Source organism: Hyperolius riggenbachi, chromosome 1 (assembly GCF_040937935.1).
Source record: "Hyperolius riggenbachi isolate aHypRig1 chromosome 1, aHypRig1.pri, whole genome shotgun sequence".
Classification (NCBI taxonomy): Eukaryota; Metazoa; Chordata; class Amphibia; order Anura; family Hyperoliidae; genus Hyperolius; species Hyperolius riggenbachi.
Window position 1 is genome coordinate 273,186,603 of NC_090646.1, and position 27,029 is coordinate 273,213,631.

The 27,029-nt window shown below is 41.1% G+C and overlaps 1 protein-coding gene across 3 annotated transcripts in view; it reads right to left on the minus strand.

Annotated features, from left to right (window-relative positions):
* Positions 1 to 27,029, minus strand: part of CHRNA6 (cholinergic receptor nicotinic alpha 6 subunit) — a 54,849-nt gene that overhangs the window by 22,647 nt on the left and 5,173 nt on the right. The window contains exon 1 of one of the 3 annotated variants that reach the window (XM_068233581.1): positions 11,810 to 11,845. The exons of 1 other annotated variant lie outside the window; for it this stretch is intronic. Coding sequence is in view for 1 of the 2 variants with exons in the window: in XM_068233579.1 (XP_068089680.1) it covers positions 2,439 to 2,514 (76 nt within the window). In the remaining variant the exon portion in view is untranslated. Of the gene's footprint in view, positions 1 to 2,438; positions 2,904 to 11,809; positions 11,846 to 27,029 lie in introns of those variants that run through there. One more of the 3 variants, XM_068233579.1, reaches the window with a different exon arrangement.

Sequence of the window (27,029 nt, forward strand, 5' to 3'; positions counted from 1 at the left end):
CCAAAAATTATTAAACCCAAATATACAAATGAAAAAGACTCGTTCAACATATTTGATTTAAAGTGGGTTGAAACTCCATATTAACTGAAAAATTAAAAATAAATCATCCAATAAGAAATTACTTATTTAGCTTATCCATTCTGTTGTTTTTAGTGTTTACAGTCAGATTTAGGAGAAATTGGATATGGAAAAAGAAATGAATATTTCTGCTGGTTTCCATCTTCACTATTTCTCTGTGATGCCAAAAGTGACATCACTTCTGCCCTTTTCTCTTTTTTTTTATTTAATTTTCTCTACTGCCACAGCTTACTGTCCCTCCCACAGAAAACATCACATAGACAACATCACATATCAATTGCCTTCTGGTCATAGTGTCTTTCTCTTATATAAAATAGTAAGGTTTATGTTAATTGCATGTTGAGATAAGATTGTTACTGTGGCTTTAAAAAGAACTTTTTACAATCCCGCCTGCACTGCACAGTTTCTGCAGTTAGGCAAAGGCAATTTTTTTTTGGGGGGAGGGGGGCATTGCAAGCCCAATGTGGTCTCACATGTGATGTAAATATCAAACAACAGTGTAAAGATTAAACAGTTTGGGCCAAAATCCTCAAACAGTCCCAGGAAACTACAAAAATTTTCCATTGTCATCTCCGCCAACCAAGAATTAATCTTAGGCACTTCCGATGCCAAGATATGACTTTGGTGGCTAGATGTACCACCAAAGGTACAAATCAAGCTCATTGTCTGTTGTTGCTGAAACTTCGCAGTGAAAGCTTTCAAACCTTAGTCATATCGGTGTGTGCTTGAACCGGCAGGACCCTGGAGATTCGCACTTAGCTTAGGATTATTATTATTACTGTTATTTGATATTACTGTGTATTACTTTTGCCTGTACCTCAGACTACTCTCTGCCTATCGATTCTGTACCTCTGCCAATCTGATCTGTTGCCGACTTCTGCCTGAACACTCTTTCTGACTTAGCCTTACGATTCTGTACCTTTGCCAATCTGATCTGTTGCCAACTTTTGCCTGTCTGACCTCGCTACCACCAGTGGGCCATCGCCACTGGGAGTTTCTCCTCATCTCCACCAGTGGGCCCTCGCCACTGGGGGTCACTACCTCTGTATTGTTATTATTATATTGTTGTGTGAACGTGTGCACCAATCACTTGCATACACATCTATTAAAGTATACTGACGTCAATAGTGCGCTGAGCTGATCACTGCTGATCATTACACCTATATTACTCCATCTGAAAAATCAGCAGTGCTTGCACCTTGTCACTATCACCTTTTCACCTCTTTTTTGGTGCAGTTAAACAAATATACCATGATTACTACAACAACCAAATTGCCTCTCTCTGTGCAGTAAAGTGTGTTTCACAGTGCATTTTAAATGTGTCCGGCTGTATCAACATAGCCTCTGCATGGACAAGATAGCAAGAAAGTACATAACTATGCAATGCAGGTTTTTAAGCTGCCTTGAATAAACTGGATCACCTCCTGCTTAAACTTTTATTCCACATACACACTAAATGGTTTTAGAAACCACTTCTTCTAAATGCATCTAAACTTGGTTTGACAAGTGAAGCAGATGTTATGCAAGGTACTTGTGACTTCAACTTTCCCCTGCAGTCCTTGTTTAACGCTTGGCTGAACCAGATTAAAATTTCATTGACTATATTGTCTCAGCCTTTCAACCCCTTACAGCCAGAGGGCTTGCAATTCTCCACAATGCCAGGCCATGTACCTTGGCTGAGTTTCAGATAAATTTATATTTCATCTAGCTCAGTGCTCAGGAATGTTACAAACAACACAAATTGACGACATTTAGTAAGCTCATCAAAACACCACCTTGACTAAAATAGCGTGCAACTAATTAACAAGAAAAACACCTCAACCATTACTGTTAATAAGCAACAGGACTCCAGTCACATAAGCTTATTTTTGTACTTTTTAAAAATGTATTAAAATCCTCATTAACCAATCAGAAAACAGCCTACCGTGAGCTAATTAACGCTGCCATCTGATTGGTTGTTGTGAGTTACCACACACTACTGCTTTTTCCATGATGTCACTCAAGCCCCGAAAATATTTACAGATAATGGGGAGACTTTTTCATTGTCAGTTATACCTAACTACAGGCTTACCTAATCCAAATAGCTTCATTATAATTAGTCATTTGCTCAAAATCAAATTTTTATAGATATACAATAATAAATGTGCAAATGACATCATATACAAACATAATGATGGCACCAATGAATAAAACAGTGTAGATGTAACCACAATTCAACAAAATATATAACACTAAACTCAATCGACAGCCAAAATATATATTGCTACCTGAGCTTACATTTAGTATTTAAAAAGAAAAAAAAACAAAGATTAAAAAAAACCATAACATATTGAAACACATTTCTTGATAAAGTGACTTACCTTTTAAGCCTGCCAACATCAAAAGCACTGCACAGTAGCAATATGTATCAGTGCCCTGACTACCAGGAAGAATCATTTCTTCTCCAGCAGAAAACAGCAAAATGAAGGTGAACAAACAAGTATGATGTATGATTCAGGATCCAGCTGACAGCCTAGACACAGCAGCGCTTGTAAATCAAGGTCTCCTATAGGGACTACGCACAGGTAGAATGTCTGCCCAATAGTGTGCTTGAAACATGTGCAGGTAACAGGGGAGAATGACTCAAAATGCTGGGCTTCTGTAGACTGTGTATTTCTTTCATGAGAAAAGATTCACAGAGAAAAGTATGCTTTCATGTGATAGAGCACACGGCCCCAAGGGATACACATTAGCATCAGGAAAGAAAGGATAGTTGAGAAGCAAGCGAGACAGTACAGTAGACAGCAACCTGGTTTCTTCAGCAGTTGCCAGATGTTGGTACTGAAGTCACACACACACACACACACACACCTAGGATTAGTGTTACTAAATCTGACAACATACACAGATTCTCATCAACTCTATGCAAGCAATCAGACCTCTGGAAGGACTTTTCTTTATCTAGCATTTCAGACAAGTTTCCTGCGGTGTACACACTGTATGCGGTTATCTTTGCATTATCAGCACGGATCAGACACCTTACAAAATACTTCCCTGTCTTCTTTATCTTTGTTCAAAAATCTAATAATTTAAAGCATTATTTTGCTTTAAAACATTAAACACAGTAAAAAATAAATAATAATATATATATATATTTATGTGTGTGTATGTATACACGCACGCACGCACGCACGCACGCACGCACGCACGCACGCACACACACACACACACACACACACACACACACACAGAGCTATGGAGATATGTAATATGCAGTGTTTCTTCTTACTTACATGCCTCGATATAGCTTGAAAATGGTTTTGCCTTGCTATGGAACAGGCTGGCATTGTCTGTAATTTGTGATTATAATCCCACTATATATACATACATATACACACACACACACACACACATATATAAAAATATATATTTATATTAATTAAAGTCAACTTTGAGAATAAGTTGACCCCTTTTAAAGTGGGATTATAAACACAAATGACATATTTGCTTTAAAACATTAAACACAGTAACAAAAACAATATAATATATATATACATATATACAGTGGCTTGCAAAAGTATTCAGCCCCCTTGAAATTTTCCACATTTTGTCACATAACTGCCACAAACATGAATCAATTTTATTGGAATTCCACATGAAAGACCAATACAAAGTGGTGTACACGTGAGAAGTGGAACGAAAATCATACATCATTCCAAACATTTTTTACAAATAAATAACTGCAAAGTGGTGTGTGCATAATTATTCGGCCCCTTTTGGTCGGAGTGCAGTCAGTTGCCCAGAGACATTGGGCCTGATTCACAAAGCGGTGCAAACTTTTTCGCGGACTTTTGTGCGCGCAAAGTTCCGCGATTCGCGCGATCGCTGACTTTTGCCCGCGCAATTTGCCGCAAATTGCGCGCGCAAAAGTCCGCGATCGCGCGAATTGCGGCACTTTGCGCGCGCAAGACGTGAAAGACCACGTGAAAGACCAACACAAAGTGGTGTACACCTGAGAAGTGGAACGAAAATCATACATGATTCCAAACATTTTTTACAAATAAATAACTGCAAAGTGGTGTGTGCATAATTATTCAGCCCCTTTTGATCTGAGTGAGGTCAGTTGCCTATAGACATTCCCTGATGAGTGCTAATGACTAAATAGAGTGCACCTGTGTGTAATCTAATGTCAGTACAAATACAGCTGCTCTGTGACGGCCTCAGAGGTTGTCTAAGAGAATATTGGAAGCAACAACACCATGAAGTCCAAAGAATACACCAGACAGGTCAGGCATAAAGTTATTGAGAAATTTAAAGCAGGCTTAGGCTACAACAAGATTTCCAAAGCCTTGAACATCCCACGGAGCAATGTTAAGCGATCATTCAGAAATGGAAGGAGTATGGCACAACTGTAAACCTACCAAGACAAGGCCGTCCACCTAAACTCACAGGCCAAACAAGAAGAGTGCTGATCAGAAATGCAGTCAAGAGGTCCATGGTGACTCAGGACGAGCTACAGAGATCTACAGCTCAGGTGGGGGGATCTGTCCATAGGACAACTATTAGTCGTGCACTGCACAAAGTTGGCCTTTATGGAAGAGTGGCAAGAAGAAAGCCATTGTTAACAGAAAAGCATAAGAAGTCCCATTTGCAGTTTGCCACAAGCTATGTGGGGGACACAGCAAACATGTTAAAGAATGTGCTCTGGTCAGATGAGACCAAAATAGAACGTTTTGGCCAAAATGCAAAACGCTATGTGTGACGGAAAATGAACACCGCACATCTCTCTGAACACACCATCCCCACTGTCAAATATGGTGGTGGCAGCATCATGCTCTGGGGGTGCTTCTCTTCAGCAGGGACAGGGAAGCTGGTCAGAGTTGATGGGCAGATGGATGGAGCCATATACAGGGCAATCTTGGAAGAAAACCTCTTGGAGTCTGCAAAAGACTTGAGACTGGGGTGGAGGTTCACCTTCCAGCAAGACAACGACCCTAAACATAAATCTAGGGCAACAATGGAATGGTTTAAAACAAAACATATTCATGTGTTAGAATGGCCCAGTCAAAGTCCAGATCTAAATCCAATCGAGAATATGTGGCAAGATCTGAAAACTGCGGTTCACAAACGCTGTCCATCTAATCTGACTGAACTGGAGCTGTTTTGCAAAGAAGAATGGGCAAGGATTTCAGTCTCTAGATGTGCAAAGCTGGTAGAGACATACCCTAAAAGACTGGCAGCTGTAATTGCAGCAAAAGGGGGTTCTACAAAGCATTGACTCAGGGGGCCGAATAATTACGCACACCCCACTTTGCAGCTATTTATTTGTAGAAAATGTTGGGAATCATGTATGATTTTCGTTCCACTTCTCACGTGTATACCACTTTATATTGGTCTTTCACATGGAATTCCAATAACTTTGATTCATGTTTGTGGCAGTAATGTGACAAAATGTGGAAAACTTCAAGGAGGCCGAATACTTTTGCAAGCCACTGTATATATATAACACTATAACACTGGTGCAATGTCATTTGAATGCATATTTACACCTCACTGAAGCTGGCTGACATAATTGCCTGATATCATCTTCAGGACAAATTATCGGTTAGACTTGTAATGAAGTAATTAGCAATATTTTACAGATATTTTATGCCATGTTTAATGCTTTAGTTAGACCATAGAGGAAATCTGAGTATAATCCCAATTAAGGCTACTTACACACCAAGACGTTGCGTTTTAGGGGACGTTATGGTCGCATAACGTGCCCCTAACGCAACCTATGGTGCTGTTGAAGTGGTGTTGGACGTCAGATTGAGCTGCGTTATGCAACTCTCAAAGCAGCGGCTCCAGGTTAGTGATAGGAAGTCCGGATCTTTTTAAAGATTCGGATCATTTGAATCGGATCATTGAAAAGATCCGAATCTTTGAACCGAATCATTTGAATCATTTTAGTAGGGAAGCAGACTGGGTGAAATGACTAGCAGGACAGGACTTTCCCCGCACTGTACATTCTGTATGTTCCTGTTTCTTCCAGACAGACATCCACTGTGAACCGAATCGTTCATTGTGATGATCCGGATGATTCGACTCACAAAAAAGATCCTGATCAAATGAACGATTTGTTCATGATCCGGACAACACTACAGTCCTACCACGAGTCTCTGCAGTGCAGTGAATATTAATTAGCCATGTGGCTGGCTGCGGAGGAGGAGGGGAGACCTTCTCCTCCTCCAACATTACTGAGCATGTGCAAGCAGTGTAACGTGGCTTAGCCCAGTATAACGTACAGCATGCAGCACTTTGTTTAAACGTGCTGCGTTACTATGTAAAGCAAAGTTGGTACTGTGAACAGCACAATTGATTTTACAGTGCTGTGAGTTAGGCTGCATTACTGGCTGCTGTAACGTGGGACTTTAAGATCCCACTGTGAAACCAGCCTAAAGCTGCATTCTCTCCTCTGTCTGCCTTGCTTCCCTAACAAATCCCCTCCTGTCTGCTCCCACATGTTCCCACAGGAGATGAATGCAGGGAACTGAGATCAAATTGGAGAGCCAGACAGACAAGTGGAGAGGTGAAACCCATTACATGACAGGTATTTTAGGCATACACTATGACACATGCCACATATATTACTGGGCCACAAGCAACCATCACTGCTCCTCTCATGTCCCAGTTTTACATAGCCTCCTAAGAAAAAAATATGTCATATTCATTTAAGAATATAATAGAAATAAAACACTGAAACTACATAGGGATTGATTAGTAATTTGCAATTCATTGAGCTCTCACTGCACTTTTCCATGAATTGATTGTTATATTTATATAACCATGGCACAGAAAAATGCAACATGGAAACGCAGTAATTAAATAAGCTATTCAGAAGTATCAGAGAATGGCTTCAAGCAGTGATACATTAGTGATGATGCTGCAACAACCCAGCAATAACTGAAAAGCGAAGCAACGAATAAAAACAAAATTGAATAGTACTAAAAAGTTTAAAGGAATCTCTAAAATACAACCACTTATATAGCCTACGGGAGATTCCTGCTCCTGTTTGGGTTGGGATAGCTGCCCCTCGGTGGTAGCTTTTCATACCATAGACAAACTCCCAGCCATGGGCGAAAACTAAAATTAGAACCTTCCAACAAAGGTTTGAACCTTTGTTGGAAGTTTGTAATTTTAGTTTTCTCCTATGGTAGCTGGAGGTGCCCAAGAAAAATAAAATACATTAAAACTGGTAAAAAAAAGTGAGGTGGTTGGCTTAACTCTCCAAATGAAAAAGCCAATCGTTACGCAGTATAAGAAAAGTTTATTTCACAATAGTAGACAGTGCATTTTGCAGGTGCTTTTCTGCTTCCTTAGGTCAATAAAGATTGTGGCTGGCAATATAATACAGAAATATACAGTGGGTTGCAAAAGTATTCGGCCCCCTTGAAGTTTTCCACATTTTGTCATATTACTGCCACAAACACGAATCAATTTTATTGGAATTCCACATGAAAGTCCAACACAAAGTGGTGTACACATGAGAAGTGGAACGAAAATCATACACGATTCCAAACATTTTTTACAAATAAATAACTGCAAAGTGGTGTGTGCATAATTATTCGGCCCCCTTTGATCTGAGTGCAGTCCGTTGCCCAGAGACATTGCCTGATGAGTGCTAATGACTAAATAGAGTGCACCTGTGTGTAATCTAATGTCAGTACAAATACAGCTGCTCTGTGAGGGCCTCAGAGGTTGTCTAAGAGAATATTGGGAGCAACAACACCGTGAAGTCCAAAGAACACACAAGACAGGTCCAAGACAGGTCAGGGATCAAGTTATTGAGAAATTTAAAGCAGACTTAGGCTACAAAAAGATTTCCAAAGCCTTGAACATCCCAAGGAGCACTGTTCAAGCGATCATTCAGAAATGGAAGGAGTATGGCACAACTGTAAACCTACCAAGACAAGGCCGTCCACCTAAACTCACAGGCCGAACAAGGAGAGCGCCGATCAGAAATGCAGTCAAGAGACCCATGGTGACTCTGGACGTGCTGCAGAGATCTACAGCTCAGGTGGGAGACTCTGTCCATAGGACAACTATTAGTCATGCACTGTACAAAGTTGGCCTTTATGGAAGAGTGTCAAGAAGAAAGGCATTGTTAACAGAAAGCATAAGAAGTCCCGTTTGCAGCTTGCCACAAGCCATGTGGGGGACACAGCAACCATGTGGAAGAAGGTGCTCTGGTCAGATGAAACCAAAATGGAACTTTTTGGCCAAAATGCAAAACGCTATGTGTGGCAGAAAACTAACACTGCACATCACTCTGAACACACCATCCCCACTGTCAAATGTGGTGGTGGCAGCATCATGCTCGGAGTGTGCATCTCTTCAGCAGGGACAGGGAAGCTGGTCAGAGTTGATGGGAAGATGGATGGAGCCAAATACAGGGCAAACTTGGAAGGAAACCTCTTGGAGACTGCAAAAGACTTGAGACTGGGGCGGAGGTTCACCTTCCAGCAGGACAATGACCCTAAACATAAATCTAGGGCAACAATGGAATGGTTTAAAACAAAACATATCTATGTGTTAGAATGGCCCATTCAAAGTCCAGATATAAATCCAATCGAGAATCTGTGGCAAGATCTGAAAACTGCTGTTCACAAAGCTGTCCATCTAATCTATCCATCTGTCCATCTAATTATTTCCCACGTTGCAACGAGGTTCACAGACAGAAAACTTGTGATAACCATGGTCATGAAATCACACTGTGGGCGGGGTTTCACTGCAATATCAGCCACACAGTATTCCCTGATGATTTATTCAGGATAAGGTAAAGATCATGGGAAAGGAGGTATCAGCTACAGTACTAGTTGGGATGAAATTCAATATTGGGTTCCTCATTATTACTTATATTGTTACTATTGCATCCTCATTTTCAAATGATCTGTACAGTGTGTAATATGGACATTGCACAGGGACAAATACATACATTGCCTATGCCTCTGATAATAACATCCAACAATACAAGTATACAAATACATGCATAAGAACAACTATAAGAACATTCAGGGGCCTTTCACACTGGTGTGGTGCAGCATTTTACCTCAGCTGAACATTAGGGCAATGAAAGTCTATGGGGCATGTCACACTACATGCAACGTGGTGCGGTGGAAGTAGCTAATCTAGCGCGAGCGCAGACCTATGGTACCGTGCGACCTCTGCAGCGACCTGCAGTGAGCTGGAAGTCATGTAAGTCTATGGCGACATGCCTGTTTTAACTGTTAAGTTTTACGTGTTGCAAATATTTTAGTAATACACTTCCGCGCAAATCATCGATTCGATCACAAAAAATGAGCATAACTTCCTGCTTGGCCTGCTGCCAGAAGGGGATTACCGCGTATTGGTAAGCCTGGTAATCCCCAAAGGCTGTTTTCGGTGGTGCACCACAACCGCAGATATGCAGTGTGAAACTGGCCTCAACAAAACAAGTGCTTGAGAGTCTTAGATATGTGAGTGTTGCAGGTGAACAGGGTGGAGGCAAAAAATAATTAGCGCAACAGGAAAAGCACAGCTAAATATGCCTTAGTATGTAACAAGGAAGACTATTACCTGAAAAATAATAAACATTAGATCCAACAGTCATAAGGGTCCTAAAAAACAATTCTTTGGAGGAAACCTGATTTGTTTCATAGCTGAGCAATATCTTTTTCAGAGGACTGAGGAATTGCCAAAAAGCATAGAAAATAAGATGGCCAAACAAGAACATAGGTCAGTAGTGGCAGAGATGGATTAAGATGGAATGGGGCACTAAGCAACATAGTAGATGTGGGTCCCCTTGTGGTCCTTTTGGCAAGCTGAGTTGGAGAGAGGTCAAAGAAGGTGGCAGGTGGTGAAGCAGGTCATCTGAGCGCAGGCACGGAAGTGCTTAGCGCCAGATGACGGCACGGTTATAGCATCAATGCCATAGTCTGTACCTCACGTAAGGGTAATTCGGGGTTCCAGAGGACCCTGTATTACTTCTCCCTCCATGTATAGTATTTAACGCTGCCAGGTGATTCAGCGGCAGCAGGGTGAGCCATTATTAGTCTCACCCTGCGCCCAATTGACCAAGTGCGGCATACTAATACATATGCAGCAGGTGGGCCCCTTGAGGCCCACTAGGCCCCTTGAGACCCACGCGCAAAAGCCGCACTCAATCGCGATTTCTCCCATAGTTTTGTGTATTCCTGGAAGCTACCTTCCAGGATCAGCACTGAGCTTCTGCGCTCCCCTGTCAAAAACTACGAACATCAGGAAGCACCACGAAGGCTGGCAAATGCTTTTCCACTTGCTAGCAAAAAAGCATTACAGCGAGATATCACGAGACTCCCATGTGAACCGGCTATTAGTCTTCTGTTTCCCCATCACCTTTAAAGGTGGCCACACATGTAACAATTTTTCTGTTTGATTTTAGCCCAATTCGATTAAGATGATTGATTGTACTGAAAAATTGAAAGGTCTTTTTTGTTTTCGATTGAGAAATCCATTCGAATTTCCCGTTTTTATTGAGTTTTTGAGATTGGACAAGTTGGAAAATTCGGATCAACTTTACCACAAATTGTATGATGTGTGTGATGGATTGTCAAATTGTAGTCAACCAGAATAAACTGTATATAACTATTTAGTACATACTGAACTTTGTTGTTTGTATAAACAACAAAAATGATAGAATTATGAAAAAGTGTGTATATGTAATGTATATATTGAAACGATGGAAAGAGTATGTTATGGTATGTAGTGTGAAAATACTATATATGGAATTGTGTTTTGTTTTTGTTGTTTCTGTTGAATTGTCATAATATGCAATTGTATTGTACTTGGTTTATTTACGTAATTAATAAACAGAAATCATTGAGTGCTTGTAGCAAAAAAAGTGTGGTAAATGCACTTTGTAAATAGTAATGTGGTGTTCAGTGGTATTTGGAATGCTAAACAGCAAATGATGATTACATGAGATATTGATAGATGTACAGAGATGGAATATAGTGATAAACGTCACAGTGCATAATGTAGTCCTATGAAAATGTAGAATGATCAAAAGCTGATTATTTAGTGAAAGGATGCCATGCAGGAGGGTTTCTAACCAAACCAACTTTATTGACATTTAGAATCTTTTTTTCCTGAAATTGCAGCAATCTCAAACACATGTGTGTGTTGAATCTAAATGTTTTGTTTACTTCTTCATGACCTCTGGAACTTCAAATCAACTGAAAAATTGGATTGGATTAGTCGAATTGAATCAAAATAAAAAAAAATGTAACATCTGTGGCCACCTTAAGAAAAAATCTAAAAAAAAATGAGATTTTATAATCAAAGACAGTCTTTCTGCAAATCCATGGTTGAAGGGCAGACTATTATTAGACTTCACACCCTAGCATGTATCCATGATCTTAATGAAATAGAGTATTCATTACAGACCATGACAGAATACATGAGAATTTTAAGTAGTATTGATCACTGGCAATTAGTCAATATGCAATGGATAATTATAACTATGATTGATGATTAGAAGGATGCTGTTCATGATAGTGATATTGATGCTGTTGTTATTGATGATGATGATGATGATGATGAAATTATAACACTGATTCATTATGCTGATTAAATAATACTGTTGGTGGTGCTGAAATGTTGATTAAAGCGGTACTCCAGCCTAAACAAACATACTGTCATTAAGTTACATTAATTATGTTAATTAAAATAGATAGGTAATATAATCTCTTACCCACACTGTTTTAAAAGAACAGGCAAATGTTTGTGATTTCATGATGGCAGCCATCTTTTTGGTTGAAATGATGTGACAGGGAGCATGAGACACAGTTCCAACTGTCTTGTGTCCTGAGCACCTCTCCCAGTTGCTAGGCAACGTGAATAACAACATAGGAAATCCCATCATGCTCTGCACAGCATCAGGGAGAAAAAGCCTGGGCTTTTTTATTTGATGGGTGGAGCTTAGCTAAAAATGTAGCTAAAAATTATGCTTTGGTAAGGAAAACAAAGTTCTGATGCTGTGAAACTGTTAAAGAAACACCAAACCTTTTCAGTTCTGCTGAGTAGATTTTTAGTCCGGAGGTTCACTTTAAGCTAGTGTTAATATTATGTACTGGTGTCTCTCCACTGTTTTATTTTTAGAAGTACCTGAAGCAAACAAGGCCTGTTGTCAAGCAGAGTGATGGATGGAATGCTTTCTGATTGGTCACCTGTGGTGACCTATGAAAAGGTGGCAGAAGTTATATATGATTTTGCAGCACATTCTGTGAGGTGATTTCAGCAGAAGCAGCGTGTTGCTCACCCTCCAACCCTTTTCCTCACCACATTGTTTAGGGGTAATGTTACTCACTAATGTGCAATATAAAAACTGGTGGGTCGGTTCAGTTTCATGTTATGGTTATTAATAAATTGTTACAGTTGGTTTTGCTACTTGGGTTTGTTAGCTACTGTAAGTAGTGATCAGGGCCGGACCGCCCATGATGCCGCCTGAACCACGTGCATTAGGAAGCATCTTGCAAGGAGTGACATTGCACCTGCCTTCTTTCCCGCAACCCCCCCCCCCCCGGCCACGGCTCCAAGACCTGCTCCCGATGCAGGGGAGGGGACAGGCTGGATATCTATACTGAGGGCAAAGGCATCTATACCTGGCTACCTATACTAGAGGCATCTATACCTGGCTACCTATACTGGAGGCATCTATGCTTGGCTACTTATACTGGGGGCACCTACGCCTGGCTACTTATACTGCGGCCACCTATACCTGGCTACCTATACTGGGGGCACCTATGCCTGGCTACCTATACTGGGGGCACCTGCGTGTATCAAAAAAGGGCGCCTGGAAAAAAGGGAGCGGGGTATAGCCGAAATTTTAAGTTTTAATGCAAAACCATATTTTTCTTTTAAGGGGTTGTAAACGAAAATTTAGTGCTAAATAGGTTAAATAAACGGAAATGAAATGGCAAAATACCGTCTATAAGAACAAACGAATTCTGAAAAGAAACGTCAAATATCGTCTATAAGAAAAACGATATTTACACTTGTATTAAAGGAAAACTTAAGTCAAAAAAAAAAAATGACATTTACTCACCTGGGGCATCCCTCAGCACCCCGAAGCTGGATGGTGCCCTCGCAGCCCCGCTCCGATCGTCCTGTCCCCGCCGGCGGCTACTTCCAGTTCGGCGACAGCCGCCGACAGGCTGGGAACGCGGCTGATTTTCCGCGTTCCCAGCCGCTGCTATCACCCTCTATGCTGCTATAGCGTCTATATATACGCTATAGCAGCATAGAGGGTGATAGCAGCGGCTGGGAACGCGGAAAATCAGCCGCGTTCCCAGCCTGTCGGCGGCTGTCGCCGAACCGGAAGTAGCCGCCGGCGGGGACAGGACGATCGGAGCGGGGCTGCGAGGGCACCATCCAGCTTCGGGGTGCTGAGGGATGCCCCAGGTGAATAAATGTCATTTTTTTTATTTGACTTAAGTTTTCCTTTAAGCATAGCAATGCAATGGTAGGTTTTACAGATATTTTACTGTAATTATAGCTCACACAGATCTCTCCCTATCCCTAACCCCTAGACCCCTCTTTGTTTAAATATATATAATTTAATAAATTGTATATATTACATATATTGTGCTGTAACTATACTTAACCTTACTCTCACACAGAGCCCTCCCTGTACCTATCCCTTACCCCTAGACCCCCCTGGTGGTGCCTAACCCTAAGACCCCCCTGGTGGTGCCTAACCCTAAGACCCCCCCCTGGTGGTGCCTAACCCTAAGACCCCCCCCTGGTGGTGCCTAACCCTAAGACCCCCCCTGGTGGTGCCTAACCCTAAGACCCCCCCGGTTTTTGCCTAACCCTAAGACCCTCCCGTGGTGCCTAACCCTAAGACCCCCATGGTGGTGCCTAACCCTAAGACCCCCCTGGTAGTGCCTAACCCTAAGACCCCCCTGGTGGTGCCTAACCCTAAGACCCTCCCGGTTGGTGCCTAACCCTAAGACCCCCCTGGAGGTGCCTAACCCTAAGACCCCCCTGGTGGTGCCTAAACCTAACCACCCCCTGATTGCGTATATTATACTGTAACTATACCTAACCCTCCCTGTACCTATCCCTAACCCCTAGACCCCCCTGGTAATGCCTAAACCTAGCCATCCCCACCGCACAAACACCCTTAACACATATAAACAATAATATATTTAATCCTTAAAATACTTCTCTACAAATAACATGAATAAAATAATTGATATATTTGTAATAGAATAAATAGCTTTAAAATAGCCTTAAAATCACGTATACATTCATATTATAAATAGAGAAAAGTATATATAAATATATAAAATACAATAGATAGCCTTACAAGCATTAGAAATCTTAAGTAACAGTAACATTAAAAGCGATATTTTAGTAACTATAATCAACGCATTATAAGTGTAAAAACAACCTTAAAATAACAGTAATAATAAAAGTGATATTTTAGTAACTATAATCAACGCATTATAAGTGTAAAAACAAAGTTAATACCAAAAGCGATGTATTTCTAATACAATAAGGTTGAAAACGGTATTTACGCATTATACATATGAAAACAAATTTTTAAATGATCAAAGAAGTGTAAACGAAAATTTAGTTGTTAAACTGTTGTAAGCGAAATTTACAAACGAAAAAATAAGTAAAAACTGATATAAGCGAAAATTAAAAACGAAAAAATAAGTATAACACAAACTCAAAACGAACTTGTAAACGATATTTGTTATAAACCTTATTCTGTAAACGAAAACTTTTGTTAACACGATCCCTGTAACCGCTATTTCTCGTGCGCCTTTTTTTCCAATCGGGCGCCGAATAGCCGATATTTTGCATTGCAGTCTATGGCGGCGCCCTTTTTGTCCACTATCCCTGTGCGCCCTTTTTTACTAGCACCGGGGGCACCTATGCTTGGTTATGTATACTGGGGACACCTATACCTGGCTATCCATACTGGGGCACCTATACATGGCTACTTATTCTGGGGGCACCTATACTAGGCTACCTACCTACATTAAGGGTGGTTTTAGTCGCACCACGGCTATAACACAGGGTGAAAATTGTCAGGGGGGGAGAGGGCAACCTCACAAATTTTCCTCAGGCAGCAAAATGTCTAGGGGCTATATGCAATTAATTTTGTCTATGAAGTATTCTCCGATGTGATATTTGCAAATTTGTCAATAAAATGCATTTTAAACCACCAGAAAGCAAGAAAATACTCAAAAAAATTGGCAGTACTTTTTCATCTACATTTTGGTACTTTTTCAGTTGCAAAGTGCTGAAAAGTTATTTTAAACAAAAGATGAAAAATTATCTCCTAGGAGAAAACTCGGGATAAAAAGTTAATTGCCTATGGGCCTAGAAGTCTAGAACCGGCCCTGGTAGTGATTGGTTTATAATGTTTCATTGTTATTTTGATAAAGTTAAACCCCCAAATAATAAAGGTGCGGTAGCTTTTACAACTGACAACTATGGTGTGGTCTGTTTTATTATAATATATAAGTCTTATAATAAGGTTTAAGGTTAAACATGTCACATACAGTACCATGCTTTTTCAGGAGTAATGTGAAAGTGATGACCTACCTCATTGGCTGCAGTAAAGATAAGAGGGCAAAAGGCGATGGAGGAGCCTCCAGAGGTCATGAGGACATAAACACAGCACAAAGCACAGCACAAAGTTTTGTCACAAATATTCAAAAGTTAAAAACAAACTAGAAAAAGTAACCATAGCACACTGCTTGATGTTTGAGGAAACCAAAGCTGAGAGGAGTATGGAGGGAAACCTAGGCTGAGAGGAGTATGGAACTGACAGTACTGGCTCCCTTCTTAACACATTATTTTATCTGGATTCTGAAGCTGGGAGCACACTTGTCTGTGCAGAAACAAAACCATGAGTGCGTTCCTGCGGTTTCTTCAGCGCTTACTTTTTTAGATTAGTGATTTTGTATGTATTAGCGAATGCGGCTTTCATTTATTTTTCATGCATTTTCTTTTTGCATTTTTAATAGTCTGCCTTCTTTTAACATAAAGAAAAATACACAGCGTTCCAAGTTATTGTGCAAATTATATTTTTCTCTGATTTTCTTGATTAGTTGATGCAAGTGGAATAGTTGATGCAAGTTATTTTGAGTCATCAATCATTAGAGTATAATTTGTATGTTACTGAACAAACCTCCTAATGATAACGGTATTTTTTTTTTTTTAAAAACTAAAAAAACTAAAAATGCACTGTTCCAAATTATTATACACAACAGAGTTTCAAAACATGTTATAGGTTTTAAAGAACTGAAAATGGTCATTTGATCAATGTGCAACATTAGGAGGTCATATTTACTGGAATAAAAAGCTATTTCAACCACTAACATCTTAACTGGTCAAGTTACATATGAACATAGGACCCCTTATTTGATAGTAGATTTACAATTCTTGCATTCATTGAACTTGTGAGTTTTTTGAGAGTTCCTGCTTGAATTTCTTTGAAGGGTGTCAGAATAGCCTCCCGGAGCTACTGTTTGGATGTATACTGCCTCCCACTCTCATAGATCTTTTATTTAAGGTTGCTCCAAAGGTTCTCTATAGGATTGAGGTCAGGGGAGGATGGGGGCACACCCTGAGTTTCTCTCCTTTAATGTCAATAGCAGCCAATGACACAAAGGTAATCCTTGCAGCATGAGATGGTACATTGTCATGCACGAAGATGATTTTATCATGAAAAATATAGTTCTTTTTTTACTACCATGGAAGAAAGTGCTTAGTCAAAAACTGCACATACGTTTCAGAGGTCAATTTCACACCTTCAGGGACCTTAAAGGGGCCGAACAGCACTTTTCCCATGATTCTAGCCCAAAACATTACTCCGCCACCTCCTTGCTGACATTGCAGCCTTGTTGGGATGTGGTGGCTGTTAACCATCCATCTATCTGGACCATGAAGAGTTGCACGGCACTCATCAGTATGGGTCTGCTTGTAGTTCTGGGCCTACTGCAGCTGTTACTTCTTGTGAGCTCAGGTTAGGGGTGGTTGAAAAGAAGGTTTATACAGTGAAATCCTCTGGAGAATCTTGCACTTGCACCAGCAGCTTCAAATATGTGTTTGCTGCTTTGTAATGGCATTGTAACACCTGTTCTCTTAATCTGATGTATTGGTTTGGCAGAACCCTTCCTCATTTTGCCTTTATCTGCACAAACCCCTGTGTGCTCTGAGTCAGTCACAAACCTTTTAACAGTACATGATCATGCTTAAGTTTTCATGAAATATAAAGATTTTCATACATTGTCCAAGGCATTCAACTATTTCACACTTTTCTTTCTCATATTGCTTGAAAATGGTGGTCTGCTTAATAATGTGGAACACCCTTTTTTTAGTAGTTTTTCCTTTAGGTCGCTTTCACACTGGCCCGGTGCGGTATTTTACCACAGTTTACCACTAGGGAAATGAAAGTCTATGGTGCACCGGAAGAACCCTATCTGATGCAAGTGCATGGGCTCGATTCACAAAGCGGTGATAACCCAGTTAAAGACTTTAGGCGTGATAACCATTTTTATCATGCCTAAACTCAGTTTAGGCATGATAAGTTTAGGCATGATAAGTTTAGGCATGATAAGTTTAGGCATGATAAGTTTAGATAAGTTTAGATCGCGCGCAAAGTCCCCGCACGCAAAGCAGCGTCATTAAACTCTATGCAAAGTGCACCAGACTTTGCTAGCGCAAAACTTTTGATCAGCTGTGCACTGCGGTGCTAACCCAGTTGGTGCTTAAACTTATCACGCCTAAAAACTTGTCACACCTAAACTTATCATGCCTAAACTTATCACACCTAAACTTATCACACCTAAACTTATCATGCCTAAACAGAGTTTAGGCGTGATAAAGGGCTTTTCACTAGCCTGCTAACTGTTAGCACCGCTTTGTGAATCAGGCCCCATATCTAGGTTACCTTGTGGCTCCTGCAGCGACGTGCGGTGGACCAGAAGTCATGTAAATCTACGGTGGCGTTCGTCTTTTGAATGACCGCCGCAAGTTTTCCACTTTGTGAAAGCGTATCTTGTTAATACACTTCCGGGCACGTCTTCAATTCGGCCACAGGAAGTGAGCGCTAGAGAGCGTATGGTGTATGGCCTGCTGTCAGACGGGGTTTACCACATATTAACGCATCCCTGTTGCCATGGTGATGTGTATACAGTTGATCCGCCGGGCAGCAGAAGCGTCAGACACGTCTTCAGCTTCTCTTGTGTTTCAGCAACATCAGCAATTTCCCCAAGAGCCAGACAGGTGAAATACCAACTAACAGCTTGTACAATTAGCTAGCTGACTTGGGGGTTGATTTATTTTGTAGGATGAGATTCCCGCACTTGGCCCAATAGGCTGCTTGTGAAGTGACAGGCAGCCTATTGGGCCAATTGAAGTGCGAGGATCTCGTTCTACAAAGTCCCTGGACCTGACAGGGTCCAGAGTGGGACAACAGGAGCAGCTGTTCGTTTTGGGGTAGTGCAAGTAAGTTACAGTAGTAGCTTGCACTACTTTTAAACATTTTCTTGCACTGCCACACTAAGCTACACACCTTGAGCAGTGTAGCTTAGTGAATCAACCCCTACTGATTTGTATGTGAGCCACATGTAGCCATCAAAAGAGCCACATCTGGCATGCTCTATGGGAAACCATTGTATGTGAATCACATGCGATTTGCATACAGTGTGCAGGAAGAAGCAACATGCTTTGGGATTTTAAGGCAAGTATTGCAAATTGTATAGAATTGTGATTTACAATGTGGCCCATAGACTTTCATTACATGTATTTTCATAAAAGGGCTGGTTCACATGGGCAGTAATTGCAGCACAGCGACAAAAGCATCATTTAGCATCGTTGAAATTACTGGAAGCAGTGTTTAAATGACAGTGATGGTAGTTGGCATCAATCCTGTAAACGGTGCAGTAGATCCTATTGTTTCATCTCATCTTAGATGCTGTGTGAAGTGTCCAGCGTTGGCTGCGTTCACACGGTTCTGTGTCCCCCAGGGGTTCAAAATGAGAGGCAATGACGAAACACAGGGAACCCATGCTGAACATTTCTGCTTGGTAAACGAGCCGTTGCCAGACATCCCATTAGCAGCCTGTGTGAACAAGCCCTTAATGTAGTCCCAGCCTAAGGCATGGTCACACTTATTTAAATTGCATGCGTTGAAAGCACACATAATGTTAGTCTATGGGCCACACACAAAAAAATGCATTCGTATGCGTTTTACAATGCGGTTTTTTTTCCGCATACTGATTGCACAAGTCATGTTTTTTGCATACAATAGTTTCTTATGGAAAAAAAAATGTATGCGTTTTTTTAAATTAAATAAAAAAAATTTTTGAAAAAGTTTTTCTCCACAAAGCCAAGTGTGCTCCCAGCTTATGAAAACGTGAATGTATATGTCAAATGTGAAAAATCTGTTTGCCGCACTTCTGATGAAAGTCAATGGAAAATCAGATTTCTAACAAAATTCATGAAATTGCATTTTGCATGTGTGTAGAAAGCTTACATCTAGCATATATTTGGACACTACCCATTGACCTTCATTAGCTTTGCTAAAGCACGCATGTGAAAATTTGCAGACACATGCACATTTTCATGCAAAACATGTTCAATTTCTCGCAATGATAAGTGTGAACCCTGCCCATCCTCAGTTATTGACCCCCATTGAGCATGCAAACTGCATCTTCTGTCACAGCATAGCCTGCATGCAGGGCTGGTTATAGACTTTTTGCCGCCTAATGCAATACATTGTGAGGACACCCCCCTCGACATGTGTGTCCAAAGCAAGACCGGAGAGGAGAGACACATCAGGCTGTGTATTGCAGGCACCAGGACTACACTTATCTCGCTCTGCTTCCTCTAAGACAGCATCTCCTCCCTGTCACGGAACAGCCGTAAGAAACGAGAACGCAAACGCAAACGGTTTATTGCCAGTGACGTGCTATATCTGGATTGATTGTGTAGGAGCATCTGCAGTCTTTTCTCAGCAGAGAGATAGCATCAGCTTAACTGCAGGATGGCTCTTTTGATATGCTAATGAGCAGGAACAAACCCTTGAGTTCAGGAGGCTAGAGTTTACTTTTCATTACCTCAGATAGATGTCAATGGGCTCACCAAATGGTGACTCTATTCAAAGCACTGCTTTCCCCCCAGACTGGCCGGAGCCATATAGACAGAATAAGAAAGCATGGAGTTTAGGATTTTGAGCATGTTTAAGCAATACCGTTCAGGTGAGAAATGTGAAAGTTATATCATTCTGCTGGTCCGGATCTTGTGAGTATTTTGATTTTAAATCGGGGCCACTGGCATAACCAGAACTCGGGGGATTCCACTGTTTTTTAACCGGGCAAGCAAACATGCCCAAGTTTGGTATCATATGAACTGGCCTAGTCTGAGAAATATGAATATGTGATGGTCATGTGTGTGCGGAAAGCGGAAGCCGAGATATGACAAAAGTCATATTTGATGGGCATAGAGCACCCAGCCAGGGAGCTCACCGCCCCTGTCCAACCCCTGGGCTGTACTTGAGGCTCCACCCAAAGATGTGCATTGTTCAAAAGTGGTTGCGAGGGACTCCTCCCTCAGTCCTCCAAATTCCACCTTCACGAGAGCACGCTGCCAGCCAGGGAACCATGTGGTTGGCGGCCATCTTGTCTGAACTGAAACAAAGGACATTTTCCATTTTGCTTGGATTTTAAATTGAGCTTAAACAAAGAACTTTGCGGAACTTGAAACCAAGGACTTGATGATTTTCCCACAAAAGGACATTTTCCATGAAACTAAGTATTTTTTCTCCCTTTCTTTTATTTTTCATACTGGCTATTAATATTTTAATAATTGTTGATTTTAATAATTGTCTGTATATATTAATTATTTATATTGCCGTGAATAAAGACTTTATCAAAGTCATTCATTTTTCTGCTACCCTATTATTCAGCATACACAGAAACTGGATTCTTGTTGATATCTAGACAGAATAAAGTGTGTTTAACCGTTTTTATTTGCAGGACTAGTCAGTCAGTGGGTCCACTGGCCCATACCAGTGGTGGTGGCAGATACCCTGAAATAGTGTGAAAGTTGTAATTACCGTACCTCACAGGCTCCCTTCTGGTCGGGCTGCTGCCCAAATTTCTGTCTGTTTCTGCGCAAAGATCGTGACCAAAGCTTGCATGGTCTGTGTGCTGAAACCGATTGGAAGGCAATTTGCGGTCTGACCACTAGGGCTCCTGTGACACTCCCTGCTGGCCCGCAGCATCCCAGCTCGGATCCCCAGGATGCCAGGTATGTGCATCACTCACCTGCTCACAGCAGATTAGCAGTGGGATCACCATTCACCAGGCACACATGAAGTCCTGCTTCTTCTTTGACTACAGCTGCACCTCACGTGACCCGGCAGCACGTAACAGTCACCACTGTAGCCATGGATACAGGATGCTGGACAGGCGGATGGAGATCCCATTACTGGAACCCTGAGAGCAAGTGAGTGACGCTGTGTCACACATATAAGGAGGGGGAGACAGAGAGGAGGGGGACATTTGGGGTAGGGAGCCGCCTCTTGCCGTTGCAGCCCAGAAGCACGTTATTCACGATGCTTCATGGAAGAACAGCCCCTGGATGCATGTTTTGGGTAGCTAATGAAGCCAAAAGATCAGCTTGACAGTCAGGTGATGGGCATTTTGTTAAAGAAAATAAAGATTCCAGCATGAATATACCTCTCATTTCAGGATCCCTTTAATCACTTCTGCAGGTTTATCATTGCCTGTGTTGAACTAATGTTGATAAAAATAGATTAACAATTCATTACACTTTGGAATGAATTATGTCACTAGTGCCAGCGAGTCAATACGGCCATAAATCTTATTTTATGAAAAGAGTGGAAGAAGCATATTTCATGGTGTTTTGTAGGTCTATGACTGCATCATCAGCCTCGTGGCTGCATTAGCCAGCACAGCAATTCCTATTCATCCACAGCTAACTTTAACATGCACCTGCTGTGAGACTGTACACAATAAGCTGTACATTTATGCCTGCTGAACTGATTATATAAAAGTATCACTAAACAGCAGTTTCAGCTGAATTTGTGCATATCTGTAGGAAGAGGTAAATCATTGGGCACCAAAAAAAAATAGAGATGTTTAGTTGCCCCCACAGATACAGAGCTGGCAGGAAACAAAGTCCAAGCAAATACATTTCCGGTCCATTTTGATTGGCCCAATTTCAAGATGCATACAATACGCATGAAATTTTAATTTAAGCTAGGATTACTGATGCTAGTCTACTTCAGGGGACCCAGCAGGAAACCTCATAGGAAAATTCCACTAACATGATTAGGTGGACGGCACTTTCTTGAACGGCTTGGTTTTAGATGCTTTGTGCTGTGGAGGTTGCTGTGATTGGAGAACTGTTTGGTCACCTGCTGGGCCACCTAAACTAAACTAGCGCTAAATTACTTGCATCCAAAATACCAGTACCTCTTCTTCAGGATTTTGTGATCAATGATGTCACTTCCCCAAGGTGAGTAATTACTGTATATTCTATTAAAATACAGTTTTCAGAAAAACACAAAATAATCAACGCAACAATTCTACAAATCTTTGCCTCAGTCACTGTTTGCTCTGTACCTGATTTTTCCAGAGACAAGCTTTACTTTAGTTCTGGCTAATATAGGGAAATTAGGTAACTAATTAACTAGCAATCTGTTACTCCGTTCAAGTGATAGGAGCTGTGGAATGCCACTTCAACAAAAAATAGAGATCTTTTTGGTCCTCTGCTTTTTAAAAATAGACCCTTTAGGGTATGTTCATATTCAATCTTTTGCGATGTGCATGGTGCTCATCACAATTCATTTCAAAATTAGTGGTTTCCAGTAATGCGCACTTTGCAGTATGGGGTACCTTATCAGTCATTTGTAGCGTGGGTGTAATGTTTGTAGCATGGGTGTAATGTTTGTAGCGTGGATGTAATGTGCGCCTTATCCAGTAGCTCACAGCCTGGCTTGCATTATTACGGCAGAACCCATCACACCACGGAGGCCATGCGCAGATGTGTATGGGCACATTGTGGGACCACTGCAGCGCGTTGCTGTGTGATTATAACTTGCATTATAATGCACCGCAATGTGCATAGTGTGATTGCATCCTTAGGTTTGGTTCACTCAGGCTTCTGTCCAGCTCTGGTGGCAGTTCATTCTGCTGATGCCAGAAGCCTTTCTTTAAATGTGTCACATTTTCAGCTCCCTAAGGAACACGTAGGCGCAGAAAGTAGCTGATCCTGATAAACGAGACAACGGGATCTAGTGCAATATTTATCTGAACCAGCCCTTAAAGATGAACTCCAGTGAAAATATATGTAATAAAAAAGTGCTTCATTTTTACAATAATTATGTATAAATGATTTAGTCAGTGTTTGCCCATTGCAAAATCTTTTAAATCCCTGATTTACATTCTGACATTTATTACATGGTGACATTTTTAATGTTGGCAGGTGATGTAGCTGCTGCATGCTTTTTTGGCAGTTGGAAACAGCTGTAAACAGCTATTTCCCACAATGCAACAAGGTTCACAGACAGGAAACTGCTAGAAGTACATACTCAAGAGTTTCTTGTGGGAGGGGTTTCACCACAATATCAGCCATACAGCGCCCCCTGATGGTCTGTTTGTGAAAAGGATTAGATTTCTCATGTAAAAAGGGGGTATCAGCTACTGATTGGGATAAAGTTCAATTCTTGGTCGTAGTTTCTCTTTAAGCAAAGAGATATACTGTTAAAGTGAACCAAGCACCATTTTTAGCACACAGGGCATCTTTATAGCACATTAAATATGCATTCCAACAATGTGGCTCATTATTTAAAAAAACTTACATTTTATCTCTTTTTTTACATTTAAACGTTTATGAGAGGCTACTACTACTCTACTTCCACAGTCTGCCCGACCGCAGAAATTTCAGGCAGATAAGGACTGGTGTTATTATTTTATTGCACACATTAGCAGAGAGCAAACAACAGCTTTCATTAGAAAAGGGGGTGGAGATATTGGACACTATGCTTTAAAGAGTTTAGATAAGTCAGAGATACTATATTTACACCTTCCCTGTGGATAAGTAATGGGTAGCTAGAAGGGAAAAGGGTAATTTAGTAGCACCAATAGCTATTTGAAACCAGGTAAAAGCGTGGTGCTTGGTTCCCTTTAACCTGTCCTTGTCAACAGCTCTCATGACAACTAAAGAGCTGTGGAATTTCTGAGCATTATTACAGTATATCCAGTATATCCAGTGTGTTTCATTCTGCTGCTAGTCTGCAAATGACTATAGGTGTAGCAAAATGTCCAGATTTTCCCTGCAGACCAATATTCCTTTCTAGTAGAGATATGCTTGAACTTTCCATGCAAACTTCCACTGACTTGAAAATGGGCCAGTAAAGCCCAGAAGCTGCTGGTTAATTAGATGGCAGCTGGTTAATTAAATAACAGCTTCTGGGCTTGACTGGCTCAGTATCAGGTCAGTGGAAATGTGTATGGAAATGAGACTCACCTCTCGTTACTAGTATCCACTCAGAGAAGCCTTTGTTAAATAAAATAAGTCTGTTTTGCTCATCACTATTCATAAGCAATATTTAAAAGGCAAGAAATTTTTCACAGGCTCTGATCAGCTTGTTGTTAACATGTCTCTGATAATTATTTAACATTGTGGCCAACAGTACTCTAAAATTCATAATAACAGCCAGCAGCAATCTTACTAAACAAGTATGAAAAGAAGACTACGTCATCTCTTTGTGTTGGAGGACAGCTTTCAGCAAGATAATGGATGGATGTCTGTTGGGTGGAATCTTGGGAATTTCCTGCATGCTCACTGACTTTGAGCTGGGAAAGGAGCCTCAGGTGTGCTTGAACTTGAACATGAAAAGAGGACTTGAGATGTAACAGCTCTGCTGCCCAGGAGAGAGTGACACAATAAAATTGACACTTTCAATTTACACAGCATGTTCAATGTGTGATTTTTTTTTTCCCCGGGAAAACCTAAAACAGTTCAAGCATGAGAACTGATTGATATCTGAGTGGACAGTCTCTATGTATTTTTAAGATTGTGCTTACATAACTCCTTCCTTAAAGAGAAATTGTAGTCTTGTTAATGTTTTTAGATATGGATGTAAAAGATAATGTGAAGTGAAGATTGGTAATGTTACACTGTGCTCCTATCAAAATTTCTATTACAATATTTTCATTTTTCTTTTTTTACTCTATTCTTCTTTTCCCTTTCTTTTTTCTTGTACCTGATTTGATTGTGAAGAAAGTGTAAAGTTGGCCATACACCTGTCAATCTGCCACCAAATCTACCATCTGATCAGAGAGAAATCTATTACCTGTCCACACACTGCAGACAGATTTCCACACTGTCCTAGCACTACTGCTTCACTTGCTGTGCTGCCCTCCAAGGCATGCATGAAAAAGGGTTGCAGGAAAAAAGGGCTCGGCTGGATAACGAAATCTCAATAACGATAAACATTGTTAACGAAATTGGTTAACAATAAATACCGTTTTAAATCAGATGGGAGTTGATTATCAAAATATATTATGTTATGTAATTCAACAATACAGCTTAACCCAACCCTACTCTCACACAGAACCCTCCGCTGGTGGTGCCTAAAACTAACCACTCCCCTGGTGGTGCCTAACACCCTAACCACCTCCCCAGTAGTGCCTAACCCTAGCCCCCCCCAGGTGCCTAACCCTAACCACCCCCTGGTGGTGCCTAACCCTAACCACCAACCCAACCCCGGTGTTGCCTAACCCTAATCACCAACCCCCCCGGTGGTGCCTAACCCTAACCACTCCCACTGCGAAAAACACCCTTTTACACATAGAAATGATAATATCTTTGATACCATAAAATCTGTACATACAAACTAAATAATATGACAAAAACGTTGCAAGCTCCTAAAACGATAACATACTTTAAAAACTTTAATGTGCTTATGTTGTTAATGATATTTATTGGATGCCTTTTTTTCTGCTTTTTTTTTGCCCTATTAAAGATAATAGCCTCCGTAGAAGCGCAGACGTGCGCGAAACGGCCGTCAGGCTTAGAATCACCCGGCACCCACCGCACCACCAGGTATCCCTCCTGATTTGTTTATCACAATTGTACTACCACAGCACTGCGATGTGTCACGCTGCATGTCTTTGTACTACAATCAAAATCCTATTAAAACACAGCTTACAGCAGTGCCGGTCTTCATAGTGTTCTGTCTTCCAGCTACCTTAAAGATAATTGCATTAGAGTCTATGGCGAGGGACTTTTCGTCCACTAGCCGCCGGCACACTTTTTTCCTGCTACCCCTCCAAGTGTATATGTCCATTACCCCGTTCCCATTGTGAGTATTGAAGGCTCACCTATCTACTAGCATGACTCCTGGCCTCCGCTTGTGTCCGGAGTCACTGCAAGGCGTACTTTAAAAAGGGGCGCTGGGAAAAAAGGGCGCCGGGTTTTAAACGATAAGCATGGATAACGTTTAAAAATATATTGTACTATATTTCGTTTATAAATAATGTTTTATAAAGTTATAAATCATTAAATAATGTGCATGAAATCGTCAATTGTGAAAACGTTATCCTTCCGTTTAAAAACTGAAATGCATAATAAGGTTTAAAAAAAATTAGTAAGTAACCCTCCCTGTACCTACCCCTAACCCCTAGACCCCCGTTTTGGTGCCTAAACCTAAGACCCCCTGGTGGTGCCTAAACCTAAGACCCCCCTGGTGGTGCCTAAACCTAAGACCCCCCTGGTGGTGCCTAAACCTAGGACCCCCCCTGGTGGTGCCTAAACCTAAGACCCCCCCTGGTGGTGCCTAAACCTAAGACTCCCCTGATGGTGCCTAAACCTAAGACCCCCCTGGTGGTGCCTAAACCTAAGACCCTCCTTAG